Source organism: Gamsiella multidivaricata (assembly GCF_025024155.1).
Source record: "Gamsiella multidivaricata strain RSA 2152 chromosome Unknown BC939scaffold_11, whole genome shotgun sequence".
Lineage (NCBI taxonomy): Eukaryota > Fungi > Mortierellomycota > Mortierellomycetes > Mortierellales > Mortierellaceae > Gamsiella > Gamsiella multidivaricata.
Genome location: NW_026251719.1, coordinates 523,414 through 541,876, shown reverse-complemented (window position 1 = coordinate 541,876; position 18,463 = coordinate 523,414). Strand labels below are relative to the sequence as shown.

The 18,463-nt window shown below is 48.4% G+C and overlaps 7 protein-coding genes across 7 annotated transcripts; 4 read left to right on the top strand and 3 right to left on the bottom strand.

Moving 5' to 3' along the window:
* Nucleotides 1-81: 81 nt before the first annotated feature.
* BC939DRAFT_442053 (aminotransferase) lies at nucleotides 82-2,056 on the top strand. The gene is made up of 3 exons (XM_051554332.1): nucleotides 82-789; nucleotides 881-1,475; nucleotides 1,811-2,056. Exons 1-3 carry the CDS (start codon nucleotides 355-357, stop codon nucleotides 1,999-2,001), a joined length of 1,221 nt encoding a protein of 406 aa, XP_051415564.1. The 5' UTR covers nucleotides 82-354; the 3' UTR covers nucleotides 2,002-2,056.
* A 49-nt stretch (nucleotides 2,057-2,105) lies between these two features.
* On the bottom strand, nucleotides 2,106-6,807 carry BC939DRAFT_27949 (armadillo-type protein). Its single transcript, XM_051551196.1, has 6 exons — nucleotides 6,596-6,807; nucleotides 5,971-6,136; nucleotides 5,422-5,826; nucleotides 5,221-5,325; nucleotides 4,747-5,125; nucleotides 2,106-4,640 (listed from the first exon to the last, which is right to left on the bottom strand). The coding sequence occupies exons 1-6, from the start codon at nucleotides 6,700-6,702 to the stop codon at nucleotides 2,287-2,289; spliced, it is 3,516 nt and encodes a 1,171-aa protein (XP_051415563.1). The 5' UTR covers nucleotides 6,703-6,807; the 3' UTR covers nucleotides 2,106-2,286.
* Nucleotides 6,808-6,938: 131 nt separating this feature from the next.
* Nucleotides 6,939-7,377, top strand: BC939DRAFT_442052 (uncharacterized protein). The gene is made up of 2 exons (XM_051554331.1): nucleotides 6,939-6,979; nucleotides 7,078-7,377. Exon 2 carries the CDS (start codon nucleotides 7,150-7,152, stop codon nucleotides 7,348-7,350), a length of 201 nt encoding a protein of 66 aa, XP_051415562.1. The 5' UTR covers nucleotides 6,939-6,979; nucleotides 7,078-7,149; the 3' UTR covers nucleotides 7,351-7,377.
* Nucleotides 7,378-8,694: 1,317 nt separating this feature from the next.
* BC939DRAFT_442049 (mannose-6-phosphate receptor binding domain-containing protein) lies at nucleotides 8,695-10,578 on the bottom strand. The gene is made up of 7 exons (XM_051554330.1): nucleotides 10,245-10,578; nucleotides 9,948-10,094; nucleotides 9,832-9,860; nucleotides 9,613-9,725; nucleotides 9,320-9,441; nucleotides 9,098-9,224; nucleotides 8,695-8,980 (listed from the first exon to the last, which is right to left on the bottom strand). The coding sequence occupies exons 1-7, from the start codon at nucleotides 10,397-10,399 to the stop codon at nucleotides 8,855-8,857; spliced, it is 819 nt and encodes a 272-aa protein (XP_051415561.1). The 5' UTR covers nucleotides 10,400-10,578; the 3' UTR covers nucleotides 8,695-8,854.
* Nucleotides 10,579-10,852: 274 nt separating this feature from the next.
* BC939DRAFT_474384 (uncharacterized protein) lies at nucleotides 10,853-11,701 on the bottom strand (the record flags this gene model as incomplete). The annotated part of the gene is made up of 3 exons (XM_051558413.1): nucleotides 10,853-11,149; nucleotides 11,266-11,404; nucleotides 11,520-11,701. 3 exons carry the CDS (start codon nucleotides 11,699-11,701, stop codon nucleotides 10,853-10,855), a joined length of 618 nt encoding a protein of 205 aa, XP_051415560.1.
* A 587-nt stretch (nucleotides 11,702-12,288) lies between these two features.
* Nucleotides 12,289-12,938, top strand: BC939DRAFT_490480 (uncharacterized protein). The gene has a single exon (XM_051559452.1). It carries the CDS (start codon nucleotides 12,443-12,445, stop codon nucleotides 12,809-12,811), a length of 369 nt encoding a protein of 122 aa, XP_051415559.1. The 5' UTR covers nucleotides 12,289-12,442; the 3' UTR covers nucleotides 12,812-12,938.
* Nucleotides 12,939-14,471: 1,533 nt separating this feature from the next.
* Nucleotides 14,472-18,436, top strand: BC939DRAFT_442042 (ubiquitin-activating emzyme E1). The gene is made up of 7 exons (XM_051554329.1): nucleotides 14,472-14,612; nucleotides 14,824-14,909; nucleotides 15,003-15,085; nucleotides 15,189-15,323; nucleotides 15,436-15,864; nucleotides 15,975-16,181; nucleotides 16,287-18,436. The coding sequence occupies exons 1-7, from the start codon at nucleotides 14,560-14,562 to the stop codon at nucleotides 18,315-18,317; spliced, it is 3,024 nt and encodes a 1,007-aa protein (XP_051415558.1). The 5' UTR covers nucleotides 14,472-14,559; the 3' UTR covers nucleotides 18,318-18,436.
* The last annotated feature ends 27 nt before the right edge of the window (nucleotides 18,437-18,463 follow it).

Sequence of the window (18,463 nt, the reverse complement as noted above, 5' to 3'; positions counted from 1 at the left end):
TGGATAGTGCGGGTGATTCTTTCCCCTTTCTGTCCCCCCTTTCTTCCCACGGGTCCCCCACTCTTTGACTCAGCGTGGTTTGAATCCACTCACTTCTGTCAAATCAAGTCAGACCAGTCATTCTCCCTTTGGCGTCTGGAGAGATTATCTCTCTCCTCTTTTTTCTTTCTCTCTTTCCTTCTTCCTTCCTCACACTCCTTCCTCCCTTCCTCCTCATCTGATTCCTGAATCAGCCATCTCTCCCCTCTTCTCATCCCTCATCGATCCTAATCGACTCCTCTACTCCTCATCGGATCCCATCCCTTTTCTCTCTCTCATACACAGCACACTACACGCCACACGTTACACACTACCATGTTTGTCCAAAGAACCATGCGCCAGGCCCTCAAGGCCCACACGACCGCCGCGTCTGCATCCCGCTTCAGCGCCAAGGTCCTCTCCTCCCGCTTCTACAGCACCCAATTGGCTCCTCTGGATGCTTCAAAGCTCCAGTCGAATCCCTCGAAGAACCAGAAGTCCCTTCAGGAGAATTCGCAACTGGTCTTTGGCAAGACCTTCTCCGATAACATGTTGACGGTCGAGTGGGAGGCTGGCAAGGGCTGGGGTGTCCCTCAGATCAAGGAATACGGCAAGCTCCAATTGGATCCCTCGGCTGTGGTCTTCCATTATGCCTTTGAGTGCTTCGAGGGTATGAAGGCCTACAAGGATAAGGATGGAAAAACCCGTTTGTTCCGTCCGGATATGAACATGAAGCGCTTCAACAAGAGTGCTCAGCGCATTGCTCTTCCCGTAAGCCCATATCTCTTCAGTTGCTTAACGAATGTTGTGCACTTTCTGATAGAAGCCTTTGCTAAACAATCACCCGTTTTTATCCAAATAGTCATTCGACGGCGACGAGCTCACAAAGTTGATTGGCGACTTCCTCAAGGTGGACGATCGCTGGATTCCCAAGGGCCGCGGCTACTCTCTGTACCTCCGTCCAACCATGATCGGTACACAAGAGTCTCTGGGTGTTGGCGCCTCCAACAAGGCCATGATCTTCGTCATTGCCTCGCCCGTCGGCCCCTACTTCCCCTCGGGATTCAATGCCGTCAACCTGTTGGCGACCTCGGACAAGGTTCGCGCCTGGCCCGGCGGAACGGGTGACGCCAAGGTCGGAGGCAACTATGCCCCTTGCATCAAGCCTCAGCTGGATGCCAACAAGGAAGGGTACCAGCAGAACCTGTGGTTGTTTGGACCCGATCACCAGGTCACCGAGGTCGGCACCATGAACTGCTTTGTCTTCTGGAAGAACGAGCAGGGTGAAAGGGAGCTGGTCACCCCTGAGTTGGATGGATCGATCTTGCCCGGTGTCACCCGTGACAGTATCTTGTCCCTTGCTCGTCAGTGGGGAGAATTCAAGGTCTCGGAGCGCAAGTTCACAATGAAGGATCTGGTCAGGGCCGATAAGGAGGGTCGTATCATCGAGATGTTCGGTAAGTTTTTTTTTGCAAACTTGGATAAGAAGGATAAGGGTGCGCAATGCTTTACTGCGCGTGGCTCTTATTACTCATTTGGGTCACAAAAAAAAAAAAAAAAAAATCTTATCCGCAATGCTTGGACGGACGTTTTTTTTTTTATTGCTGAAAGGAATCATCCCTTTGCTTGCAATCTTTGCTTCTCTTGCGCAGCAAGCATAGATGGATCCCGATGTTATCTCTTTGACACTTGATATGGTGCCTGATGCTAATCATTTTTCTACTTTGAATGAACATCTCTCTTTTTCTCTCTCTCTCTCTCTCTCAAAAAAAAAAAAAAAAAAAACATATAGGCGCTGGAACTGCCTGCATTGTGTGCCCTATCAAGAGGATCCATTATGATGGACACGACATTCATGTGCCCCTGGATGCCTCAGACAAGACCAGCCAGGCCGGAAAGTTGACCAAGCGCATCAACGATGCCATTATGGATATCCAGTATGGCGATGTTGAGGGTCCCAAGGGCTGGTCCGTCGTCATCTAAACATTCTAAATATTACTATTTTTTGGAATAAACTTGAGAAGTTTTTATTTTTTTATTTATTTTTTCCTTTGGAGGAAGAAAGCTGATATACGATGGACTTAAAACCATGGAGCATAGACTTTTATTGATACAGAAGCGACTGAGAAAATATTTTACACAAAGAATGCGTGTGCTATGAAGGATATGCAGACAATGAAGACAGAAAAACAAAGAAAGAAGTATGTGCGAAGGATCTGATGATACGCGAGTTGCATGTACGAACAACATTTTTGTGTTGTCCCAATATTAGTACATCAATGCGGTTGAGGTTGTGATGGGTGGTGTCAAAGGTGGCGAGAACGCGCGTGAGGCGACAGCAGCTCCGGAGGCAACGACTGAGGCGTACGAGAACGGCAGTGGAGACGAAGGTACAGAAGACACGGACGACGATACTGAGGACGACAGCGATGAGGCTGATAGGGACGGGAAGGATGGGGACAATGGCTCTACAATGACGTTGTGCTTCTTGGTAGGTTTGGCCGAGTTCTGTAGAGGCTTAATGTGGACTCCGAGCTTGACGCTCAGGGCCTTCATCACCTGCTCCTCGGCAGCGCGGACAGACGAAGGGTGTGGGGGTTCCGGGATGTTGACCTGAGTGAACGAGGTCATCGAGCTGACATTGGAGACAGGGGCTTTTGCCTTGTCGTCGCCGTACTTGACAGAGGCCGCGTAGCTGAGTGACGCGACTGGGGGTAGAGTAGAGATGGGATGGTTGGTCGCAGGTGAAAGCGGTGGGAACGCGACCGTCATTGGATCGATTGACTCGGCAGCATCTGCATCCGAGGTCGCAATTGGCTTCGCAGACTCCTCTTCCGCGTCAGAGTTGTGCTCTTCCTCAAAGGTGTCCTCCATTTCAACATCCAAGGGGCTGGCACCGTTCGCATTGAATGTGGTATAAGGAACTACACGATCGGCGACCCGCTCTTCATCGTCATCATCGTCCTGGTCATCATCGTACTCATCAGCGTATTCGTTCCCGGCACCTTGGCTGGTCAGTTCGTGAACCAGTCCGGCACCACGTTCGTCTTGGTTGCTGGCAATGTTGGGCATGATATCGTGCGAAAGATCTGTAAAGACCGTTTCCGATTCCTTGAGGGTATCTTTATCGTCCTCCTCGACTGTCACACAAACACCGCTGTCATTCGCAACGGGTTCCATCGACCCTTCAGAGCCCTCGTCGCTGCTGCGGTTTGCCTCGCTCTGGTCTTCCTCATCCTCTTCATCATCATCATTACTGTCCTCGTTGCTGTCCTCGTTGCTGTCCTCGTTGCTGTCCTCATTGCTGTCCTCGTTGTTGTCCTCATCGTCGTCATCGTCATCCTCATCGCTATCATCGTGTTCATCTCCATCAAACATCAAATGGACCTCGGTAACGTCGTCCTCCAATGCCTCAAGTCGTCCGCTCTTAGGATTTTGATGAAAGACCGACAACGACCTGCTGTTCACCTTCTTCTTGCCCTTGCACAGCGTACCATCCTTCTTCGTCTTCTTGGGCTTCGGTAGTTCTGCTGGTCCTCCAGAATACATCCGAACATCACGATCAGGGTCCTGTTGCAGTGCCAGGAGGAGTTCCCGCAGTCGTGGCGACATAGCCTGATCTCCGTAGTATCCACTCTCGACAATCCAAGTCACCACACGAGCGACCCAGATACGGATGTTGACGACCGAGTCGTTCGCGAGACGTTCGGCCAACAGAAGCAAGAAATGCTCTTCGAATTCGGCCACGGAGATACCATAGTCGAGAAGAGACTGGATAATTTGGACCGCAACCACTCGAGAGCGGAATCCTCCATTGACAGCAAAATCCGTGGTTTGGCGGATAATCTGCTCCTTCACAGTAGTCAAGGGTTGGATGGAAGGTGTTGCTGGCTCTGTGCTTTGATCCTCCTTCTGAGCTGAAAAATCATCGGCTTCCCTAGACAGTTCCTTGAAGTCGCCGGTCATGTCCTCCATCTCCACATCCTCTGGATCGTGATCTTGTCCGCCATCGAACGGAGAACGTGAATGTTTCTTGATCTTCTCATCTGCATCGATATCGTCCAACGTTGGGAAGTCAAGTCCAGCAGAGTTGGGCACAGGGGTCTTGGGTTCGGGAACGGCTCCAACACGGTTACTGGCTTCCCAAAGCGCCGGGAAGGACATGACACCGGACTCTCGAATTGTAGAGACACCATCCGTGCAAGATTTAACACTAAGGGGCAGTAATACCTGCAACAGATCCCTACCCTCAGCGAGCTCACACAAAGCCGGTAATTGTCCTGCCAACGAATCACGCATCCTCCAGTTGCTGGATCTCTCTAAATCGACCCATGCTCGGTACAGGTCCTTCATGGCCTCTGATCGACACTTGGGTGAGAGGCATGAGATGAACTCGACCACATGTCCGAGCACGCCCTCCTTGACCTCATCCTCGGCCAAGAGACAGTCCGCGAATGCCATAGCCAAGTCCCGATCGGCCAGCTCGGGTCCAAGGATACGCGCAACCTCGTGTAAGGAGCAGGCGAGGGACCTCCTAATAGGTGAGCGGAAGGTACTTGCAAGCCGCATATAAACTGGTTTCATGATCTCCCACTTTGACCGACCAGCGGTCAGAATAACAGCTATAAAATAAGCGAGATATGGATTGGGCGAGTTATTAAGCTGTGCTCATTCTTTCACCATTTCATATCTCTGAAAGGTCTGGATGTCATGAAAACGGTAACTTACCTGGGAAGCTGAAGGCACACATGACGGCACGTTCATGCTCGTTCATGGGCTGTTGTCCCATATCCAGGAAATGGTTCAATAGCGAGTCCGGGACATTTTCCTTCTCAAACCCAGCGATCACCTCGCCCAATACTTCCATGATAGAGTTTCGAACACTGCGACTAACGTCGACCGAGAAGATCCCGTAGATCTCCTCCACCTTGGTCGCCTTCATCTCCACGGGTAAGGAGGCAATAAATGAGGCGAGGATTGTACAGCAGGCGCGTCTGATATGCCAGGTGTCGTCTTGGACAAAGATATCGTACAAAGGTAGCAGTCTGTCAACAACCATATCCTGACTCACAACCTTGCAGAGTGCTCCTAATGCCATAACGATTTCCTGTGATAGGAAAAAAAAAAAGCAGTGATTAATTATTTATGTTGTGCTGTTCGGACAAACTTGTGGTTGTTGTGTGCGTTGCATGCTTTACTCACCTTGCGGACATAAAATTGAGAATTATTGGTAAACTTTTCAAGTTTCGGGACAACGATCTGAGCACACCTCTCTGGTCCAAGCAAAGGTGCCAAGGCCGTCAACAGCTATAGCAATAAAATCCGAAATGCCATACCAGTTAGCAAAAAAAAAAAAAAAAAAAAAAAAAAAAAACAATCAAGTCAAACGAACCACGAACTTACCACAACCACAAGCATCTTTCCCAGCTCTGCCTCCCCATCCTGCTCATCCTTGTTGGGTGAGTACAGATCATCTCCGTTTGTACCCTCCTCTACGTTCTCTTCATCGGGTGACTCTGGAGTATACAATCTTTCCAATCCTGCGATCACACCCTGCAGAATCTCACTGTCCATGATCTCATCCGGAACGTTCTGTGCTACGGCATCGATAGCCAATCTGGTCTGGTGTGCGATTCCAGCGTTCTGGTCCAAGAGTAAGTTCATAAACACCGGTGTAAACGTGTCGTGCAGCAATGGTGGTGGTGGACCGGGGTCTTGATCATTTTGTGTAGGGCCATTGTCATCATATTCATCCCCAAAGTCCTCCGCGGCCAGCATCTCCTTAGTCTTGTGTGTGATAATAGAGTTCTAAGGAGATAATTAACCCAAAAAAAAAAAGTTCAAGTCAGTGAGTGATATGTAATACCGTTAAGGCCTTTCTGCTTGGCTTGGGTCAATTGCTCTCACTCATGCAAAAAAATTATAAAAACACAACATTCTTATGGGACTTACTCGAAAGAAATACAAAATAATCTTGTCCAATTGTGAGGCCAGGGACTCCCTGACAGAGTCAATGGGGTCCAAGGAAAAGTCGCGTATGATGGGTATGAGATGGGCGATGGCTCGGCTTGTCTTCATCTGCTGCAATAGTATGGGCATTTCTCTTGCAAGGAACGATCTGGTATGGAGCACAACCACAGGTACAACATATAGCACGAGAGACAGGAAATTATATTTGAGAGCCACAGGTTAGCACCGAGTCGTACAGCGTAAAACAAAGAACCAACCATGAGAGTGAAGGAACAAAAAAAAAAGGCGCTCAACCACACGAGATTAGACATTTTGCAGCACTCGTGTCACCGTCAACAAAACGCATGCCTCTGCATTCTACTTTATCCTTTGGAGGAGCACCTTTGGAGGAGCACTTTTGTCGTCCATGTATCTCTCTCTTAGCGAATAGACATAAAGTGATTACGAGCAGCAAATGGTGGAAATGGATAATTGCAATGCAGACAATGAAGACGATGCAGACAGATGACAAATGAAAAACAATGTCCTGTTTGTTCAAAGTAGTTTTTTCCCCTCGTTCAAGCCAAGTCAGAGCCAGGCTAAGACTTCCGTATGTTTTGAAACTTACCGATGAAAGTCGAACTGGCTTTGTGACAACAGCTGGGCTTTTTCTACAGGGGACAGGTTCGGTTCTGCAAGAAGCTGAACCACATCCGTGTCCTCGTCGAGTTCCATCCCATGCGAAATGAGTGAACCTATCGAGTTATTCGTTAAGAAAAGAAACTGTCAGTGATACATGATTAACTATGCCATTCATTCATTGACAGATTACAGCTATGCCTTAATGATTTCCGTTATATATTTTTACCGGCACTCATTTGGGCCAAGAGGTTCTCGGTATCGACTGGATCAAAAGAGTCGTCCTGTTCACCGGTGAGAACAAGGTATGAGAGTGCCTTGTCCTCCTGAACGAGCTGTTCGTCATCCTCCTCTCCAAAGTACAAGCCGAGATCTATTTGAACAGGACATACACAATTCAGGCACAAGAAAGAGATGTCAGACCACCACAACAATTGATTCAACCCTGCCTCTTCTCGTTTTTTCCTCTACCTTCCTTCCTTCCTTCCTTCCTCCTTTAATCTCTCTATTTTTTCCCTTTGATCACAATATGCGTTCCGCCACATGGCCCATCGTGACATTTTTTTAGTGTCCTTTTCCCCCCCTCTAAACTCCATCTTTCTGAAAACCATATTACGGCATACACACCTACACAGACACCAGGCCCAAAAAAAAATCGCAGTTTCAGATATTATTGTTGTTTTCGTTTTCGTTCTTTCGCTTACTAGCCTCTCCCATCATATGATTCCGCGAAGGAGCAAATAAAAAAACCCCCGAGCGCGCCACGATGCTTTTTTTTTTTTTTTTTTTTTTTGGTCCTGTGCTGTGCTGTGCTGTGTTGAATGTCCACTACGTTTTTGCTGCATTTGCCGTTTTTTTTTTCTCTCTCTTTTTGCTGTTGCTTGCATTGGCTGGTTTTTGCTCAACATGGGTCACACTCCCTTGCATATGATATTATTCTTAGAGGGTGTGAGGGGGGTGTCATGCAGCCCATATCTAAGCCCAAGCCCAAGCTCAAGCTCAAGCCCGCCCGAGCCCGTGTTCGAGCTCGAGGCAAAATCCCATGGACACTTACCAGCCATTGGGGGGGTCGTTATAGCGTAAAAAGAATGGGAGAGAGTGGGGAAGGATTGACGTCGAGCTTATGTATGATAAATAGGGAGGGGAGTAAGTGTGCCAAAGTAGTGTGAGATATAAATACTAAATAAAAGAAGGGGCTTCAACTGATTAATAAAAGAGTGTCCCAGGGGAGGAGAAGGAAGAGGAAGAAGAGGATGGAGAAGGGATGTGGGGTGTGGAATGAGGAAATGATGAATGATTAAAGTGATGAAAGATGAAGAAGGGAGATGAATGGCAAAAGGTGGGCTCTTGATTATATTATTTTTTTCGCTTGATTGGTCTTGCTCAGTGGTGAAATGAGATGTAAAAACGGAATCTGTCTGTCTGCCAGAAGGAAAGGAGAGGGTAAAGAAGAAGGAAGAGGGTGGAGCTGCAAAGAAAAAGGAGAAAAGAGAGAATGGTTCGCACGTGGCCCTTAGCGTGTGTAGATAGATGTGAATGTGTGTGCTACAGGCTACAGTCAACTGGGATTGGATCAAAAAAAAACGAGGGCCGAGGAGTTGTTTCGAGGACAGCGAGGAGATGAGTGAGGTAGAAGTGAGCTTGTGATAGCAATAGTGAACTGAACCGGTAGAGATGAGAATAAAGTAATGGCGGGAAAAGGAAGCAGCAGGGAAAGCAAAATGCCTAACTCTTTTTCAAGGTCAGGCACAGGCGAATCAGTGCAGAGTGTAAAGCGCAGAGCATAGGGAGTAAACGGGGTACGAGAGTGGTCCCTTGCTCTGCCCCCTTTGACACGCTACATTTCCTACAGGGCAGGGGACAGGAGAAAGAAAGAGGGACATGCATGTGCGCGCTGCAGAGGACAACCAAACAGGTCAAGTGCTCTTTCGCTCTTTCCGAATCCGATAAGAAGTTTTTTTAGTCTTTTTGCTACTGCTGTCTGTGCATCAGTCCAGGGGAATTTCAGGCACCATCATTCCAACCCACAATATCTCGTTTGGCTATAGCACATGTCTCATGTCTTAGATCACGAAACCCAAATCCAAATAAACTGAAAGATCATCGTCCTTTTTTATTCTCAAGATCGCCTACAAGGAAAACTATCCATCTACAAACAACAAACAAAGACATCTGCTTATGTCCACATGAGTTGAATTCATTCCCTTTCTTGCAAAAAGAGCATTGTTCTGTGTCCGTGCTTCCCTGTCTAGACCTCGTCGTCCTCGTAATCGTCATCGATCAACGTATTGATCTCAGAGTCCACGGGCAGGTTGTGATATGTCTGCGAGCGTTTGGGCCTGTAGCACTTGGCAAATAAGATGACCACCATGTCCTGTTTTGTCCATATCAACACAGATGAGTGTTAGAATCAACAACCACAGCCATCTCACAATTAACGACATGCCATAAACCCCTTGCCATGAAAAACGGCACAGATCACCAAGCGTACCTTGACAAAATCGAATGCCTCAATCCACCACTGATAGTTGGGAATCTGCTTGAATCCTCTGGCATGATGCACAATGCGGTTGTATGCAATGCCTCCGACAAAGTAGACAAAAACGACCACGCCAATGCTATATGCACAAACGTACACAAAACGTTAGAGTTGTCTAATGCAGTCTTCAAGGTCAACGATTACCTCAAAGCAAGACGAAAAACCATTTCTTACATCGTGCCAAAGACACCACCGCCATTACTGCCGCTAGGACGATCCGTAGAACAGGCAGCAGGAGTACGCCATTCGAACCAGTAATTGCAATCGTTATTATTCGACAGCAAATATGGGTTACCCTATGTATATACATATGCCAAGACATAAAAAAAAATTAACTTGAATGCTGTTACAGCAAACTGCCACGTTTGAGAAACAGCACACAAAATCCATTTTGCCAAGACCAGTCCTGGCAATTGCACAGGCCGTTGTACCCACACGGCATAGTATGGGGTTTAGCCCATTCATACCTGACCGCTGACAGACGTATCGCACAAGAATCGGATCAAGGTCGACTTTTTGTAGTTTCCGTTGGTGTTTGGGCAATCGTCGCCGTTCGTGTATTCCAATAGCAAGTTGTCGCCTATTACCGTATAAAAAAGAATTTCTAATTGGTTAACATCATGGCAAATAAATGACTCTACATAGGACAAGTAGGCGGCAATCGTATATCGGAAGGAGCGCTGTACCTCTGAAGAATGGATTTTTGCTCAGCTTGCTATTCGCGATGCAAATGAACGGCGTCTCAAAATCAGCTTTGAATAAGGAAATGGAGATGGGAGAAACCAATGCTGTCAAATCTTACCCTAATGAAGTACCCTTGTTCTTCTTGCCCCATGATGCGATATTCTCGGGATTTTTGACATCAAGTTCCTCCTGCAGCACTGTGTGGCAGACATTCAGCTTGAAATCCATTGACTTGTCCGCTCCGGTATCTGGCGTCCAGTCCTGGCTAATGGAGTTTACCAACGAATGAACAAAATGCGCGTTAGATATTTTCACCGCAAAAAAATACGGACTCTTCTAGTTTCCTGATAACCCATTGATGTTTTCTTCAAACATTGAGAAGCAACAGTGTCTTCTGGCAGAGAATGAAACCTACTCATTGTCCTTTCTGATCAATGGACGAAGATCATAAAACTTTCCGGTTGAGGGATGAGTCACGGTGCAGTCGGGCTCCTCTGCTGCTGCGGCTGTGAAAGCCAAGGCCAGAAAGGCGATGGCCATGGCGGCGACCTGGTTCTTTGATGTCAGCATGACTAGTCCTGTCCTGTCCTGGTTGTTGATGCTGGAGTGAATTAGTCGACCGGGATGAGTTGAGGGGGACAAAAGAAAACTAAAAAGGAGAGTTTTTGATTTTCGACTTTGTAGAGCGAAAGCAAGTAGCTCTTCTCTCTCCCCCAAATCCCCTTATCCTCCCCTTATGTATGCGACCGAGGAATCTTCCCCGCAAAAATTACAGATCGCATATGGGAGATGCTAAGCGACGCTCTCAGATAGATATTTTACTACATACACAATGTGCCTATGTTCTCACAATAAGTCTCCTTGAGAATCCGAAGCAGCGTATATTACAAGAAAGAATGCTTTATATATACAAGGTGTTGAACGAGAGTGATCCATGTTGGACTGGTGCATGTTTTAAAGGCACAATGGTAAATGTTGAGAAGTGTTGCTGCTGAAAAGGAGCCAGGGGCGTGCTTTGACGGCTCAGCCATCAATGGCCTCGAATTCTGTCTGTGTCCTGATAGCCTCGACCCATTGTGCTACAGGGTCGGCCGCAGATCCTGACCGGCTGCTACTCTCGTGTACAAGCAGCACTACTCGATCACCATCCTTGAGTGCAAACATGTACAGCGCCTCCTGATCGCCATCAATTGGTTCAAACCCATTACTATCTATTCTCCGGAAAAGGCTCAGCTCGGGCCATGTGTCTTCTGATCCATCCTCGGCGACGAGACATAGTTGAGTGTACAAAGTCTTCTTGAAACGGCGGACAGTCTCAAGCTAATGGGAATAAGAACGCATTCGACAACTCAGCGGATTGAACAACCATTCACAGTCGCTGACTAAACAATGCACAAAAAAAAATAAAAGAAACGACGGTAGGGCATTGCGCGTACATTATCGACAACAACTCGACTGGCTGATCCCTCAGGTGCCGACAGGGATTTCCATGATGGAGCGTGGAACGGCGTGGAGGCATCACCGAGCATGTATTCGACAGAAACCTTAGCGCAATAGTTGACGTTTGATCCAATGCTTAAATCATAAGAATTCAGTATCAGAGTATGAAAAGAACCTAGGTTAGTTAAAGATGCTTGGGGATGGATTCAAGAGCCACGACGGCAGCGGTGGTGATGACAACATAGCATACCTGGTCAGGTCTCTGGTGGCAGCACATCGGCGTAGTCCACCACCGGAGATGGGGCGTGACAGCGGGGCGAATGCACAATCGTCGACCTTTTCAGAGGAGGAATCCGAATGGAGCTTCGAGTCGACTCGGGAGTGTGTGGTTTGGAAATAGGAGTTGGTTGAATGTTGTTCCGCCATGGCCATTTTGGATTGTGGGATATGAATGAGAGGGTCACCGGAACTAGGGCGCAAGTGGATGGGTTGAATGAAAAGAAAAAAAAATAGGGGAAGACGGTTGGGGAATGGGTCTTGGTCTGGTTAGCTGGAGGAGAAGGCGGAAGGAAGCAAAGAGTCGGGGCTGAGTGGTAAATCTTTGTGGATATCGGATCCCAAGCCGTAGCTGCAGCTGTAGATGAGAGAAAGAGAGAGTGTGCGTGTGCGTGAGAGAGGGCGGAAGATGGCGATGCTGCCGGCGCGGGTGCTGGTGCTGGATGGGTGCTGAATGGGCGCTGAATGTAGATCTGAGCGTGGGGTCGTTATTCTGTCGCGGTGCCTGAGAGGGCGGGAAAGTGGGAAGGCGGGGGAGTGGGGAGGGGAGCGCGGAGACGCAGGGACGGCAGCGGAGGCTGTGGAGGAGAGGAAGAGGAGGAAGAGGAGAGAGAAGGAATGGCGGAAAGAGAGAGAGAGAGAGAGAGAGAGAGTAAGAGTAAGAACGAAGGAAAAAGTCCTCTGTTGCGCGTCATCGTCCGGAGCCGTTTCGTGCCACGAAAAGGACTCCTTTCCCCTTCGACCGGACATCGCACCCAAAAAGAAGGGCTCTCTGACGGAGATGGCCCATGCCCTCTCTTTTCCCGCGCACGTCGTTTGTTTGACGTGGATGTAAATTGCATTTGTACGTGAAGCCACATGTAACATCCACAGATAACATTCATCCATTAGGAGCAAATGGCGACCCTCACCACCACCATGAGGTCCTTCCTGTTATTGCTGTTGCTGCTGTTGCTGCTGTTGCTGCTGTTGCTGTTGCTGCTGGTGCTGTCACTGTATCACTGTTGCTGCTGTGCGCTCTTCAAAAGGATTAGAACATGTATCCTCGTCATCCTCATCAGTAGCATCCTCAATTGCACTCCTGCTCACACTCCTCCTCCTACTCTCACTCCTCCTACTCCTGCCCATGAGCCATTTGCTCTTAAACTGCTCCTGATCAAATGCTTCCATAACAATCTGGCTTCTCATCGTCCATCATACTCAGTAGACTCAGTAAACCCTAAAGTCCTTTTGAATATCTGGATGCCCGATCAAGGACTAGTTTGAGAAAGGGATACGCAGAAAGGGAGGCTACAGATGGAACATGGGCTGACTGTAACAAAATCAATGTGTCGCAATTGCACACTAAACAGCAAAGGGGAAAGGTCGAAGCGATCCTACGCGCACGGGCAGCATCATAATGAAGATCAGAAGGTCCTCAGCAGCAACAACATGGCACAAAGCATGCTAGGGAAGGAGTGCATGCACAAGCTCAGAAGCGAGGAGAATGCTGCCTGGATCTAGATGCCAAGGGCAATGAAGAATGTACCCCATGAAGCACTCTATCCCGTGTACCTTACAGTGGACCGGGAAGTGTGTATGGACGAGAGTTGGATGGATGGACTGCAGGGGGAACTGAAAAGAGGGATAGGGACAAGAAAGGGGAGAATAAGGGAGAATTAGCTGCCAACAGACCATCTACTATGCACTCTTCATGTAAACAGTATTATGGTCCAAACATGGGCGGATGTGGACGAGAACAAGCGTGAACTGAAATGTGGAACTCATACGGAACAAGGATGATTGCTGAACAGACGAGTAGACCAGCAAACACCCCAGGATGAAGACGGACCGTTAAATGGGACAAGCAACCCTCAATCCCGGGGTGAGCCAGAACTCTTGCGTGGAGTGGGGTCCAACACACGCGAAAAACAAGAACAAGTACTCGTTCCTACGACTGACGCGTCAAGAACGGCATACTGTATCCAGAGTCCGATCCCCAGGTATGCAAATTGATAATGGACAGCGATTAGGCGAGCAGGCTCACCAACACCATTTGTATTAGCTGTGTGGTCTCTGCTACTTGCTTACATAGACCTCGCTCCTTCACCCCTGTTTTCTTTCATCCATTCGGTCCATCTGTTTCCAGTCAACTGGGGCCATACGCCCAGATGTAGAGAACATTATAGCGTGGATATTTTTCCATCCCCTTCATAAACAAATGTCGAGCGCTTCAACGATGCGGACTTGTCCAGTTCTTTTCCTCTTCCATTGACCTTCCACTATCTGGACCTTTCCAGTTCATTTTTCAAAACATGAACAACAGCAGCTCTAACGACACATACGACCTGAGTCTCGATCCGCCAGGGGAAGAACTCAACTACGAAGGAGCCCTCCAGTACCTGTTTTCGAGCGCGAAGCAGGATGCGGCAGCAGTGGAACTGTGTGCAGAAATCGATTTATCAATGGATCCACCGATCGAGATGGGCGTCCTGCAATATCTCTTTCGATTACAAGCGATCGGCCGCATTGAGGACTGGCCACTACTCTTTGGTGCTGAAAACACGTTCATTGTATATCTGCTCGACAAGGTGTCTGGGAGTAGGTGTACGGGCATAACTGTAAACGAAAAGATTATATGGGATATTCGACGAAAGGAAACGGAGGAGTGGTTGAAGCAACAAGGCAACATAATGTATCTGAAATAGAGACCAGAGTTCATAGACCATGAGACCATAGCCATACTTCAAATCAAATACACAACTAAATACTGGACGGGGAACCGTGCAAACCCAGCATAGGATGTCTTACGAGTCCTATGGTTTCCCGTACACACAAATATAATCGTGGTAGTGACGTACGTGATCCAGTCACAGCGCCCCCAGTCCAGCCAAACCGCGCCTACAAGGAGTGTGCTGCAGGGGCAAAAAGGGTACTCGCGCTTTCCTTTCTTCATTTCTGTTCTTTCATTTGTCATTTCACACACTTACGCATACACACATCTCTATTATTGATACAACCAACGAGTACTCAGCATGGATGTTGAAAAAGAAAATGTTATCGACGAGGGTCTTTACTCCCGTCAGCTGTAAGTACTCGCCTCATACTCATGCCTGCCACCATCGAACCCAATGGAAGGAACGGCGCCACATCTGACTGCGGATCGCCCATGGCGGACCCTGTGCTTCCAGCTTGGTGCAGTCGACAGGGTGCAAACCAGCCTTCTTGAGCTTGTGGAAACGGCTGTAGGGTGTAGAAGCTAATCCTCTTTTTCTCTCTATTGCCACCAACCCCCATAGATACGTTCTTGGTCATGAGGCCATGAAGAAGATGGGTACTTCCAACATTTTGATTGTTGGTCTCAAGGGTTTGGGGATTGAAATTGGTAAGTGTCGTAGCTTCATTCTGACTAGACGCACTTTGGTCTTCTATTATCGCAGATGACTAACGCAGCTGCTTTCTCACGCTACTCTTACAGCCAAGAACGTGGTCCTCGCTGGTGTCAAGAGTGTTACGCTTTATGACCCTGCCCCTGTCCAGCTTACAGACTTGTCGACTCAGGTATGAGGAACAGTCTGGATAGATCTAATCGCCGTTTCTGACCCATACATCGATTTGATCGTGGATGCTGAAGCCTCTTCGTTATGATGTTTTTTGTGAACAGTTCTTCTTGACTAAGGAAGATATTGGCAAACCCCGCGATGTCGTCTCCCGGCCACGTCTTGCAGAGCTGAACGCATATGTGCCCATCAGCGTCTTGGAGGGGGAGTTGACCACTGACAAGCTTTCACAGTTCAAGGTATGATAAACATTCCAGGCGGGCTGGATACCCTTCAGAGCATCGGATCATCATTTTGGGATGCTAAATGTTTGACCTTATTTTGGATTATTACTTTCACACCCATCCTTAGGTTATCGTCGTGACCGAGACCTCACTAGAAAAGCAGTTGGAGCTCAACGAATATGCACATGCCCACGGAATCTACTATATTTCTGCCGAGCTCCACGGCCTCTTTGCTCAGACCTTCAACGACTTTGGCAAGGGGTTCAACATTGTCGATGTTACTGGCGAGGAAGCACTTTCCGGAATGGTTGCTGAGGTTTCAGCAGACAATGAGGGCATTGTTACCTGCTTGGACGAAACTCGCCATGGTCTAGAGGATGGTGACTATGTCACCTTTGTGGAGGTCGTCGGCATGGAGGCATTGAACGGTTGCACACCAAGAAAGGTCAAGGTGCTTGGACCCTACACCTTCTCGATTGGAGACACCTCTGGGTTGGGAACATATATCCGTGGGGGACTTTTCCAGCAAGTCAAGATGCCTAAGCAGCTGGACTTTGTAAGCTATTCATCAAACATTGCCCGTTTCATTACTCAAGCTATGCAGCTATACTTGAACCCTTTATTAACAACTGCATTTTTATGCTTTCTTACTGGTCATCATTATAGTTGAACCTTAAGGAATCTCTTCAGAAGCCCGAGTTCTTGATTACAGATTTCGGCAAGTTTGATCGCCCTGCCCAGCTCCATGTTGGATTCCAAGCTTTGCACGCTTTTGCTGCTAAGCACGGTCGTCAACCTCGCCCAAGAAATGAGGAGGATGCCACAGAAGTGCTCGCTCTTGCAAACGAGATTAACAACAAGGCTACCGAGAAGGTAAGGCTATCTGCTCCCTTGTTTAATTTTCAGGAAGTATCCAACTCATATCAGCTACTAATCCACTTTTATTGGCCTTCATTAATAATTCTTTGCATTTATTAGGCGGAGTTGGATGAAAAGCTGATTCGTGAACTCTCTTATCAGGCTATTGGAGATTTGTCGCCCATGGTCGCTGTTATTGGTGGCACTGTCGCTCAGGAAGTTCTTAAGGCATGCACAGGAAAGTTCAGTCCTATTCATCAGTGGATGTACTTTGATTCCCTGGAATCTTTGCCTACAACAGTCAACTTGACGGAGGAGGCATGTCAGCCCATCGGCTCTCGCCACGACAACCAGATCGCTGTCTTTGGCAGAGAATTCCAGGAGAAGATTGAGAACTTCAGAGAGTTCCTTGTCGGTGCAGGAGCCATCGGATGCGAGATGCTTAAGAACTGGGCGATGATGGGTCTTGGAACTGGACCCAAGGGAAAGATCCACATCACGGATATGGACACGATTGAGAAGAGTAACTTGAACCGTCAGTTCTTGTTCCGTCCATCAGACGTTGGAAAGCTAAAGTCGCGTTCGGCTGCGGATGCGATCGCCAAGATGAACCCTGCCACGGTCGGCCATGTCGTCGCATACGAGGAGCGTGTTGGCGTTGAAAGCGAGAAGGTTTACGACGACGACTTCTTTGCCAACCTGGACGGTGTCACCAACGCACTCGACAACCTCGATGCCCGCAAGTACATGGATAGACGCTGCGTCTACTTCCGCAAATCGTTACTGGAGTCAGGAACGCTCGGTACTAAGGGTAACGTCCAGGTCGTTGTTCCATTCGTAACAGAGTCCTACTCCTCGTCCCAGGATCCCCCAGAAACATCTATTCCTCTCTGCACCCTCAAGAACTTCCCCAACGCCATTGAGCACACGATCCAATGGGCCCGTGATGCCTTTGAGGGATTCTTCAAGCAGCCAGCCGAGAATGCCAACCTTTATCTCAGCCAGCCCAATTACATTGAGGGTCTTTTGAAGGACAGAGGTAACAGCACTGAGACCTTGAAGACGATCGAGAAGTACCTGGTTTCAAACAAGCCCTTGAGCTTCGAGGAGTGCATTACCTGGGCCCGCCTTCAGTTTGAGGAGCAGTTCAACAACAACATCCAGCAGCTTTTGTTCAACTTCCCCAAGGACTCTGTCACCTCCTCAGGAACGTTGTTCTGGAGTGCTCCCAAGCGTCCCCCAACCCCTCTCGTGTTTAACGTTGATGACCCCGCCCACCTGGAGTTCATTATCGCGGCAGCCAACCTCCACGCGTTCAACTATGGATTGAAGGGAGAGACAAACCCAGAGATCTTCCGCCAGGTGCTGTCAAACGTCATCGTTCCCGAGTTCAAGCCCAAGTCTGGTGTCAAGATCCAGGTGACCGAGAGCGAGACCTTGCCCACAGAAGATAGCGATCAAGCCGAGTTGCAGAAGTTGATCGATACCCTCCCAGCGCCCTCGACCCTTGCTGGGTACCGCCTCCACCCTGTCGAGTTTGAGAAGGATGATGACACCAACTTCCACATCGATTTCATCACGGCAACATCAAACTTGCGTGCATCTAACTACGGCATCAACCCTGCGGACAAATATCGTACCAAGTTCATTGCAGGTCGTATCATTCCTGCCATTGCGACAACAACAGCCATGGTGACTGGATTGGTCTGCTTGGAGCTGTACAAGATCATCGATAACCGCACTAAGATTGACGACTACAAGAACGGATTCGTGAACTTGGCGCTGCCGTTCTTTGGATTCTCTGAGCCAATTGCTGCACCCAAGTTCAAGTACCACGAGACGGAGTTCACGCTGTGGGACCGCTTTGAGATCAATCAGGATGTGACACTGCAGGAATTTATCGACTACTTCAAGAACGAGCACGAGCTCGAGATTGCGATGATTTCCGCGGGCGTTAGCATGTTGTACACTTCATTCATGCAGAAGGACAAGAAGAAGGAGCGTTTGCCAATGAAGTTCTCGAAGCTGGTGGAGACGGTCTCGAGGAAGAGTACGCCTCCTCACGTCAAGGCCTTTACGGTCGAAGTGGTGTGCTATGACCGCGATGGCGAGGATGTTGAAGTGCCATATGTCGTGGTCAGGTTCCGTTAAACTAGGGAGCTCACTTCTGTCGATAAAAAAAAAGGGTCCCTTTGTGAGCAAAATAAAGTGAATTGTACAGATGCACTGCAGAAAGGGCACTTGTGGTAATGGTGCAGCACAAATTCTTAAAGGACTTTTCTCCAACGCACCGTGCT